The sequence below is a fragment of the Phacochoerus africanus genome, chromosome 2 (assembly GCF_016906955.1).
Source record: "Phacochoerus africanus isolate WHEZ1 chromosome 2, ROS_Pafr_v1, whole genome shotgun sequence".
Lineage (NCBI taxonomy): Eukaryota > Metazoa > Chordata > Mammalia > Artiodactyla > Suidae > Phacochoerus > Phacochoerus africanus.
In genome coordinates, this window is record NC_062545.1 from 18,248,973 (window position 1) to 18,260,547 (window position 11,575).

Below are 11,575 nucleotides of genomic sequence, written 5' to 3' on the forward strand. Positions count from 1 at the left end.
ACAGCCTGCTACCATTTAAGTTACTCTAAAGAAGTTTCTGCAGACCCAAGATTTTCCAAAATGTTCCAAGTAATGGCTATGCTGTAATCTACCAAGCGACTGTTTTGAACATTACAACCTAATTTTGAATATCTAATTTTATTTTTCTTTTTGGTCTTTTCAGGGCCGCACCCACAGCATATGGAGGTTCCCAGGCTAGGGGTCTGATCGGTGCTACAGCTGCCAGCCTACACCACAGCCACAGCAACGCCAGATCCAAGCCATGTCTGCAACCTACACCACAGCTCACAGCAATGCCAGATCCTTAACCCACTGAGCAAGGCCAGGGATCAAACCCGCAACTTCATGGTTCCTAGTCGGATTCATTTCTGCTGCACCATGATGGGAACTCCTGAATATCTACTTTTGAAATGCTTATTTTATTTTTGTTTTGGCCACTCCTGTAGCATATGGAAATTCCTGGGCCAGGGATTGAACTGGTGCCACGACAGTGACAACACCAGATCTTTAACCTGCTGAGCTACCATGGAACTCCAAAATATTTATATTTAAAAAAATCATTTTCACTATTGTATCCTCAGGTCCACAGAAATGACTGGGCCTCACTAGTACTAAGAATTTACTGGTGATTAATTACCAAGCATCCCAATCATCACACATAAGACCCGAGCCAACAGGCTCTTGTGTACTCAGCCGACACGTGAGCATCATGATGGGGGCTGAAATGCCCAAGCAAGGCTAGGGAATAGAGCTAACACAGGTGAGCACTTCCCAGGAGCCAGGCTATTCATCCGGCAAATGGTTTTTCTTTCCTCAAAGCCTGTTAATGTCTACCAGAAGCAGTTTGCTTTCAGCTGGAATATACATCACTGTCCATTTCAGGGGGTATATTGACTCTCCAGCCCATGTCATAATTTAGCTCACAGAGATCTTTATCACCTTTCCCTTTCGCTTGATCCGGCACTGGTCCCCTTAACTGATGACATCATGTGGCTTGGACCTAGCGAGCAAGACGTAGCAACTACTCTAGACGTACTGCTAAGACTTCTGCATATCAGAAAGGAGGCAATCCAGCCAAAACCCAGGGGCCTTCTGGCTCAGGGGGAACTTTCAGGGGTCCACAGGTGTGGGGCATCTGGGGATATCCTTTCTAAACTGAGGATAAACAGTTGCAACTGGCCCTCCTACAATTAAAAAAGAGGCACAATGCCTTTTTGGATTTTGGAGACAATCTATTCCTCATCAGACCTTTTACCAAGAGATCCCCAAATCTGCTAGTTTGGGAGTTCCCGCTGTGGCTCAGCAGTTTGCTTTCAGCTGGAAAATACATCACTGTCCTATCTCAGTGGATACCCGACTAGTATCCATAAGGACGTGGGTTTGATCCCTGGCCTTGCTCAGTGGGTTAAGGATCCACGATGCTGTGAGCTCTGGTGTAGGTCGGATCTCATGTTGCTGTGGCTGTGGTGTAGACCTGCAGCTACGGCTCTGATTCGACCCCTAGCCTGCAAACTTCCATATGCTTCAGGTGCGGCCCTAAAAAGACCCAGGCACGCACACATAAAAATCTGCTAGTTTTGAGAAGGGCCCAGAACAAGGAAGTCTCTGCACCAGATCCAGGCTGCTGTGCAGGCTGTTCTGACATTTGGGCACGTGCTCCAGCAGATCATCACTGCTTATCCTGCCAATGGCAGGAGAGAGACGCTGCTGGGAGCCTTTGTAGGAGCACCTATGGGTAAATCAAGGTGCAGACCCTTAGGATCTTGGAGCAAGACCCTACTGATACCTTAATTTTGGACATCTAGCCTCTAGGACTGTCAGAGAATACATTTCTGCCATTTTGTACATCCAGTTTGTGGTCGTTTGTTATCACAGCCCTAGGCAATGGAGAGAAATTTTGTTCAAAGAAGTTCATGAGTAATAGCTCATCTAATCATCTTAAGAATCTAAGAAGTGGGCACTAGTAGTGCTACTTTTTACAGATGATCCAAAGGTGACCTAGTCCGGGGCCGAGCTGGGTTGTGCTCTGCAGTCTAGTTGTATGCAATTATCCATGGGAGCTCAGTGTCAGCAGAGAGGGGGAAACAGGAACCCACAGGACCCTCTTATCTGGATGAGCTCATGGGCTGCCATAACCATAAAAACCGCATCATCTTATGCACACTGAGGTATGTGGAATGACTGGCCAACAGGGACCTGCTGTCTAGCACAGAGAAGTCTACCTAGTATTCTACGATCACCTATGTGGGAAAAGATTCAGAGAGAGAATGGATATGTGTATATGGATGACGGAGTCACTTTGTTGTCCAGCAGAAATTATCACAACCTTGTAAATCAAAGATACTTCAAAAAAAAAAAGAAGCATCAAAGAAAGAAAAAAATAAAATCACTACCATTATTAATAAATTTAAATATAATGTATATCTGGCAAAAAAAAAAAAAAAGGGAAAGAAAGAAAAGAAGCCATGTCATCTTAGTTTGGAAGCTCAGCACTGACTAAGCTCTCAGCACTCGGAGCATCGGCAGAGTAGGTGACCGCCCTGTGTATATGACCTGAGGGCTACCTGCCATGCCTGAGAATATGCGGTATGTCTGATAAATGATTGGTTTATTCCTGGCAGCCTGCCAAGGCTTGCATGGCACAGAGGGTGAGTCCCTCCTGAAATTTGGCACCTTGGTGCCCCACCCACCTCACCCTGGTCCTGGCCCTGCTGCCAAGGTCTTCTTTTTAAAGGACCTTCAGGAGTAGCATTTTAATTCCCAGTTCTTCTTTGACCATACTTAATGAATAAACACAGTTTGATTTTAAACTTCACCACCTTACTCAAGCCTCGACCACAGGCTGATCTTTTTAACATTTAAAATAAGCACAAGGGTAAAATTCTCCAACCCTGGAGATTTGTAGAAATAATATTCAGTGCAGCCATTCACACGTCAGGCACTGGGTTAGACCCTCCACATACAGGTCCATTAAACTGTACGCAGGAGTGTGTCTGTCTAGTTCTCTGCTGTAAGCCTCAGGCCTGGCACAGGGCCTGTGCCCAGTATCTGTTAAGCAGATGAATGAGCAGCTCGATGCATGGCTCTGAGTCCATGGAAATTCCATAGCAGGTAAACTGTAAGGAGCATGACCGAAGCGGCAGCCCTGTTTGTCTCCTTTCTCTCTCGTATCCGCAGAGCTCTACTCAGGAAACATAAAAGCCGAGAAAGACCTTTACCCGCCTGGGCTGAGGATACCCAACCGTACTGACTTGAGCTGGGAAAACAGAACTTTGCCAGCTCCCATCTCTAGTAACTTAATAAAGGCAGAGGAATTCTTGGGAGAAGGCATATTTATTGTCATTACAGCTTCTGCCAGGACCCAAGGCACAACTCCAAAGGATGCAAGTATATCTCTGCCAACCTCTCTCTTTTCTTTCTAACTACTTCTTCTAGGAGTCCCCTGGTGGCTTAGTGGTTAAGGATTCAGCATTGTCACTTCTGTGGCACAGGTTCGATCCCTGGCCTGGGAACTTCCACATACCATGGGCATGGCTAATTACATATATATATATATATAAAGACTTCTAAATCCTTCTTAATGAATAAATATATAAAGACCTCTAAATCCTTCTTAATAATATATTTGTATATATAGACTTCTAAATCCTTCTAAATAAATATATAAAGACTTCTGAATCTTCTTAATAATTATATATTATTATATATTACATATTATATATATCACATAGTATATATTATATTACATATATTATATATATATAAAGATTTCTAAATCCTTGCCCTGGCCCTAGACACAGGTGTCCTCAGGCTACCTGTCTCTCCAAACCTTCACCCCAAGCCATCTCTCCCAAATACCCATGAGTTTTATTACTTAACTAGATTCTCGAGGTGTGAATGAAGCTTACCATTCCTACAGCATTATTAAGTAAGCCTGTACTAACTCACACAGCTCTAGTTGGTAGTGTGTGGCAAGCAGACATCTTTTAGTGAAGAAATCCATACACCTGCCCCATCCACTGTCTACCCTAGAGCCTACCCTCTGCTTTCCCAATTCTGCCAGAAAACAGAATACTCTTACAGCCCCAGACCATCCACATCTACCGCAAGCCACACGCCCAAGCACTGCCGAACTTAACAGTACTCAACAAACATCACGCATAGCTTGCGATCAGCAGCACAATACATGAATGGTGAAGGTACTTTCTACTCATGTATAGTTACATACATCCTATAAGTATTATTGTATAATGTCTGTATTTAGACCTAGCTATAAACACCAGATTCATAATACCTAATATTTGTCTATTAACACAATGTTCTCCAGAAACCTCTAATCTCTCCATCTCCCCTCACCGTATCATGTGAGCAAACAGAGGAATGAGGGTGTTCACAAATGTCACCCACACAAGCTTCCAGGCTCCTCACCCATGCTTCCTCCCCTCCCCTCTACCATGGATGGAGAAGGCACTCTCCTCCCACCAGAAGGGAGTCTACCTTTTCCTCCCAATGTTCTAGACACAATTCCCACCCACCTGCTGGATCTCTTGGGCCATCTCCCTTCTCCCATATTTTCCTCAGCTCCCTCTCTCTGGCTCCCTCCCACCAACACTTAGGTGTGCTGCAGCTTCTCTCATTGAAAAAAAAAAAAAAAAAAAAAACGCACACGAAACTCTTCCCTTGACTCAAATTTTCCCTTCTTCCTCCAGCCTCCAGCTGTAGCTTTAGTTCTAACTTTTCAGTCCAACTTCATTAAAAAGTGGTCTGTCCCACATCCAGACAGTGGAATATTACTCAGTGCTGAAAAGAAAGGAGATATCACGCCATGAAAAGACACAGAAGAACCATAAATGCACATTACTAATGGAAAGAAGCCAATCTGAAACGGTTACATATTATAGGACTCCAACTATGCCATGTTTTGGAAAAGACTAAACTATGGAGACAGCAAAAAATCATTAGGTTGCCGTAATGGTGGCTGCATGGCATTCCTTATACATTTGTCCAAAGCCAGGAATGGACAACACCAAGAGTGATCCCTAATGTAAGCTGTGAACTTTAGGAGGTTATAATGTATCAATGTAGGTTCATCCATTGTAACAAATGCACCACTCTGGTAGGATCTGATAACAGGGAGATTTCCTATGTGGGGGGCAGGGGGGTAGAGGAAATCTCTGTACTGTCCTCTCAACTCTGCTTTGAACCCAAACCTACTCTTTAAAAAGTTGTCTCAAAAAAAAAAAAGAGGCACCTGTGCTCCCTATCTCCTCGTCTTCTCATTGATCACATCACCTGCATCTATTTCCGGGGTCCCCGCTGGTCTGGCTGCTACTTCCCTTGGACACACTGGATTCTTGCCCTGCTTGGCTGCTCTCTGACATCCTGACCAGTCCCTCCTCCTTGAAACATTATAGCTTCCACTGACTCCCCCTTTCTGCCTCCCTGGAAGGTTCTTCATCCTCTGCCCATCTCCTAAACCCTGGCATTCCCCAGAGTTCTGTCCTCGTCCTGTCTACCTTCTTCCTCTACAGTACAATTCTGTGCACAGCATCAATGTGTGGACAACTTGCAAACCTGTATCTCTGGCCCCAGGATCTCTCCTCTGCTCCGCAGTCATACTTCCAACTGCCAATTAGACAAGGAGGTTCAAACATGGCACCAGCATCAGACACTCAGTATGTTTAAGCTTGAAGGCAACATTTTTGTTTCCAAACTTGCTCTTCTCCTGGGTCCCCTACTCAGGAAATGGCATCGAAATCCTAAACCAGAAATCTACATCCCCCTCTTCTCTTTCAGCCCTGTCATCCAAACAATCACCCAGTTCTGGCAATTCTACTCTCAGGCACTCCCACGGCTCCTTGCTCACTGTCACCACACAGTCCAGGCCGCCAGCAAATCTCTCCTGATGCTGCAACCACATCCTAATCATTTACTCAACCTCTGGTCAGGCTCCATCAAGAGTTCCCCTCTCAAGATTCACTCCAACTCCTAAATCTGACTTCCAGGCCATCCAGGACCAACCCAAGCCTTTCCCTCCATCCCTTGCCACTTTTTCCAAGCATTCTGTGTTCCAGCCAGACTGAATTTCTTTAAATTCCCGCTGCCCCAATGCATGCTGCACTGCTTCCCTTTCTGGCCTTTGCACACAGGCTGCTCTCTCTTGTCTAGAACACTCATTCCCTTCAGACCCTCTATACTCCAGGCTAACCTCTATCCTTCAGTTCTCAAACCAAAGACCAGTTCTGGAAAGCCTGCCATGATCCCACCTCCCCACCAAGCAGGCTGGATGCACCTGTTCATGGCATCATGTCCTTCCCCTCAAAGCAATCATCACACTGCATCACTGTTGTTGCTTCCATTTGGTATCTTCCCCACCCGAGTTCCTTCGAAGGCAGGGCTTCTGCATCCTGGCAATCACAATAAGCCAGAGTTTGGCAGAGCCTTGGCATAGAGAGACTTGGTAAAGTACTGAGACCATGGACACAAAGTTTACCTCATCCTTACTTCGTGAAAACATATCCCCATTTCATTAAGGTAAAAATCACAGCAGTCGGAGAAGCTAAGGACAGGGCAGAAGGGGGACTCTTGCAGTGTTTTTCAATTTTAAACAGTGTTTTTACCAAGCTCCTGGTTTTCCAAAGCCAGACTGCCTTTGGAAAATAAAGAGAAACTTATTTTTCAGTTATTTTAACTCACCTAAAAGAGGAAAGTGGCAAATGTTGATAAGATTTAATGAACACAGCACGGCAGCACAGCCCCTGGTAAGACTGACTGTTACTGGGGCTAATCCCACAAAATCCTACAGTCCTTTGAAGTAATTCTTGGGGGAAATTCCTCAACGTACTTTCCTCTGGAAAGATTCACTATCTCTGCCTCCATCACCCTTGGTAAAATCTGCTTTCAAACTATCTAATATTCTCACCAAAGTACAAATGATTACAAGGACCGACCATGCCAAGTCTAAGGAGAAGTGAGCCGGCTCTAACAAGCAGAATTCCGAACATATGTAACCAAACACTATGTGAGCTGATCATGACAGAGCCAAAGAATCTGGAGAAATTACAACATGGATAATATTTTAATGAAGCCCTCATATTGTCTGCAAAGAAACAAGCTATGTTGGAAAACATTGTAAATAATTTAAAACCCAAAACTTCCAAGGCAATGCACATACAAGCAACAAAGTTACAATGACCCACCGAGGCGACCTGGCACTATACACCGTGCATGCTCAGTTTGGATACATGAATTACACTTTAGTTTCTATTTCAGTGTGTGTTTAACTTGTAAAAAAATAGGGGGATATATTTGGTAACAGAACTTTTTTACAATTAAATTTATCAGCTCCATGTTTTCGTCTCCCATTGGAGCATCAACGAAGAAGGTATAAAAACACTTCTGGCCCCATTTTACTCCTTCATCGGTTCAAGAAAGAGAATGATAGAAACTGAACAGGGGTATATCTTTATTATCTAGCATTACTGTTATGGGATTTATAGAAACGGTGACAGAAATCATTATTTACATGGAAAGTAAATAGTATCACAACGCAAGTTGAAATTTTCTTCAACAAACTGCACTTAGGCAAATGCACTACCACATCACACACTGATGTAGGCAGGAGGGCTGAGTCCAAAGCCTACATGCCCACACATCCGTGTGGTTAGAATCCACTTCCACTTATCCTCTTCAGCTTCTAAGTTTGATCTCTAGGCCTGTCTTTTTAAGTCTTAGAACCAAAGTATGTCCCTTCCTACCCATCACCCCCATTCCACACCCTGCCCTACGCCCTCCCAGCCTAGTCCTCAGCTCCTCTCCTGGGGAATAAGCAAACCATAGTGCTACTAACTTATCTCTGCGCCCCTCTCTGGCCAGGACTGGACCTGTGCCCTTACCTGTACCCAGGTGCTCACACTCTCTCAGCTGAAGCCCATCGCACTTCCTGGGATGTCATCAGGAAAGTCTGGCTGGCTTTGAACTCCTTGGAGCTGCTATCTCCCGGAAGGAGCCTTGATTTCATACTGGTGGTCAAAGTCACTACATACACACTGCACTTCACCTATCTCTCATTCCACCCGCCTGGGAAAACTATGTTCTCCCCTCCATTGCCTTGTTTGGGGCACAGATCAGAAACACGGTCAGAGCGGCTAACTGGCACACATGTTTAATTTGGGGCAGACTGTCCTCCAGACCCACCCTTTTTATATAGTTTGTTTTAGATAAAACCAACTCATACTCTTTGGCAGGTTATCTGAATTCCCTGTCTGACAAGATAACATATGGGCAATATTAAATCTTCTAGCCCTATCCTCCCTAGATATTGTTATCTACTTTTTACAAAGCTTTCTCTTGAGCCTCCTTAAATCAGGGCATCAGGACCTTCACTTCAGACTGTAAAGCAATGCCTAGTGCCCAAGACAAACACACAACATTTGGATTATCCACATGTCCCTGTTCAGGCGCGGTGTTTACTCCTTGCCAGCGGCAGCATCCTCATCTTCATCCTCTCCTGGCTTCTCCAAGTCCCCATTTCCCCGCTGAGGTGCACCTTTTCCTGGGTAACTCCAGGCAGGCTTGAGGATAACCTGTGCTGTTCTCCTTTTCAAGTCAGGACCTTCTACCTGGCTGGCGGCAGAAGCCTGAAGTGAACAGACTCAGCCGGAGGCTGAGCTCTTGTAAGAATTAAGACAGCGCAGTTAATTATTACACACCCAAATCCACAGTTCAGCCTTCCTCACTGCCATAACGTCCCAGCTCAGGGAAAGAGGCTCCCTCTCCAGGGAATTCCTCACTGGCACCCGAAAACCTCACTTCCTAGGGTTCTGTCCTCTCCTCCCATATACAGATCCACTCAGCCTTTCTAGGTCACAGCTGTACCTACTTTATCTCATCTGGATTAATAACCAACCAAACTGGTGTTCCAGCACAGAACTCGGCTGCTGCACGCTCAGTGGCTCCATTTTCTCCAATGTCCTTAGCACTCATTACCTCCCTAGGCTGCAGCTGAAGGAACTTATCCCAAGTGGCCTGACTTGTGTTTTGTTAACTTTTCCCCTAGACTGTTCATGTCAGTGGTTCACGTTTCAAATCTGCAGCAGTGCTGGGATTCGACTTGATGGAATTGAGAGCAACAGGGCATCATTTCCCACTCTATAAAGAAAAGAGTTTGCCAGTTTCCCTCGGGAGCGTCTCAAATAGGTAAGGTAAAGGACGAGAAAGAGAAAGGTCGAAAACAACATGGGTATTAAGCATTCTTCTGGTACCTCTCAGACCCGAACGCGACCACGAAGGGCGTCAAGCACTGTCCTGTGCCCCTGAAGAGTCACCGCGCGTCCAGCTCCCGAGGGAAACTACGCAGGGACTAGGTCCTAGTTTAGAATTAACACCTGGGTGAGGGATGTTGTCCTAACCGCTGGTGACACCAGGAAGGAAGGAATAAAGAGCGAACACAGAAGGAACACAGAAGAGAATCCCAAACACCCATTAGCATCCTCGCCTCCCCGGCATCTCCCGAATGGGCTGCCAAGCCTGGGCAGAGGCGGCTGGGCCACGTCCCCTCCCGCCGCCCGCCCCGCCACGCCCGGGCGGCGCCTCCATACCTTGCGGGAGTACGGGGGCTTGCTCAGGTGGATGCCGTCCCGGACGAGTTTGTCCCTGATCATGATCTTCAGCTTCAGTTTGGGGTAGCTCACCAGCTCCCTGCCGCGAGGGGCGGTCGTCTGGCTGCGCGGGTCCCCGCGGGGGCCCTGGGTCGGGCCGCTGCAGGGCTCCCCCCGGCGGCGGGTGGGGACGGAGACCGCGGGTGGCCCCGGCGGCACTGGCGGCGGCTGCGGCTCTAGTGTGAAATAGAGGCCGGCGGCAGCAGCGTCCTGCTCCCGCAGCCGGCGCACGGCTTCCAGGATGCGGCGGCGGTGCGCGGGCGCCAGCACCCCGATGGCGTCCAGGTCCGGGTCCCCGATCTGCTTGCACACCTCCAGGTCATCATAGCCGTTATCCACGAAGGACTCCGCGTACTGCGGGAGCTGCAGCGCTTTCAGCCACTCGTAAACTATGTTGGTGCACATGGTGGAACTGGAACCCCACCGGCAAACACCCTCCCAGCGCCCGAGAGACACTGGCTGCACCAGTTCTGAGAACTTTTAATCCTCTCCTCCAAGGGGAAAAAGAAATCTCAGTAAAGTTTTCCTTTTAAAGAAAAGGACAGGGCCGGAGACAGAAAGCCATCAGAAGAAGCCTGAGGAGGGAGAAGCTGCAAAGCGGTAAAGTGAATTCCCCAAGCAGCCTGGAGCTCGCAGCCACTGTTGGCTGGGCGAGCCGCTCCGCTCCGCGCCGCCCCTAGATTCGCCGCCGCCGCCGCCGCCGCCGCCGCGGGGAGGGGCGCGCCGCGGGCGCGCGAGGGGGCGGAGGCGGGCGGGGCCCGGGCACACCCCTCGGACCCGCTTGGGGTCAGCGCAGCTTTACGCTGCCCAGTACTTTCCACAGCCGGGACTGTCCCGGGGCCGCGCCCCGCATCTCAGTTCCTGGCCGCTGCAGGTGCGCGCCCCACGCCGGGGGGCGGCTCCTCGGCGCAGACCCGCGGCCGCCCGGGAGCTCCTCGTCTTCCCGAGTCGCTGTCGTCCTCCTAGCGGGGAGGGGGTGTCTTCCAAACTGCTAGCCGTCTTGGATTGCTTTTTACATTTTTTTTTTTCATCGGCTTTCTCTAGCTGGTGGAAATCTCGGAGATCACTTCTTCCAGAGCCTCTCAGTCTCCAGTCTGCACGCTCGCCGGCCGCCCAAGAGCACTCCCCCAGACTGGGTGAGGCTGTGAGGTTAAGTTCTCCTCTTTTCCTGATCTGCGTTGGATCCCCCTTCCTCGGATCCCTCACGCAGGCCGGAGCCCAGCGGTCTGACTTCTCCCAAGGACCGCAGCTCAGCGCTCGGAGCAGCGGCGCTTTGGCTTGGCGGGTGGGCGCAACGCAGGGACCGCCCGTTTCCAGCCCGCGCTGCGTGCGGCCCCTCCTCGCTGCAGCTGGGCACCTTGGGCGGCCGGAGAGGCCGGTGCTTCTACCTGACTCTTCCTTCCTAGACCCGGGGATCTGCAGAAGTTTGGGATGGGTTATATTCTCCCCTCGGCTGGTGCATTCCATATAGTCCCCCACCCGACTTTCTTCCGGATCCTCTCACCCTCGTCTCCACTGTGCTTTCCTTCCGGTTCCCACTACCACCACCCAGCATTCCGCCAGACCTGCCCGGGTGGCTATGCCCCTCAGGGACACTTGGAGGCATCCAGTCCTGGAACCTAGGGAGAGGAGCTCACGTTTCCTGCCCAGGGATCGCGTGGACATCGATTTACCACCACCCAGCTCTGGTTGAAGAAGACATATGGAAATCTCCGCCCGTGACACTTTCTCTCTAGGGAAGAACAAAATCCACCGGAGTTTCCCCACTTGCTGCCCAATGCCTGAACAAACCGTGGGGTGGGGACCCGAGCAGCAGGTGGAACAGCCCGAGTACCTCGCCTGAGTTTCCTTAAGCGTTGATCTCTTCTTGAGCTTAAGGGATTTGGGGCTAGGTACTCGGTTTGGCAGGTTCACTG

At 48.8% G+C, this 11,575-nt stretch overlaps 1 protein-coding gene across 1 annotated transcript in view; it reads right to left on the reverse strand.

Moving 5' to 3' along the window:
- Positions 1–10,341, reverse strand: part of SAMD5 (sterile alpha motif domain containing 5) — a 55,256-nt gene extending 44,915 nt beyond the window's left edge. The window contains exon 1 of the mRNA XM_047769985.1: positions 9,600–10,341. Within this exon, the coding sequence (XP_047625941.1) occupies positions 9,600–10,064 (465 nt within the window). The 5' untranslated portion in view covers positions 10,065–10,341. The remainder of the gene's footprint in view (positions 1–9,599) is intronic.
- Between the last annotated feature and the right edge of the window lie 1,234 nt (positions 10,342–11,575).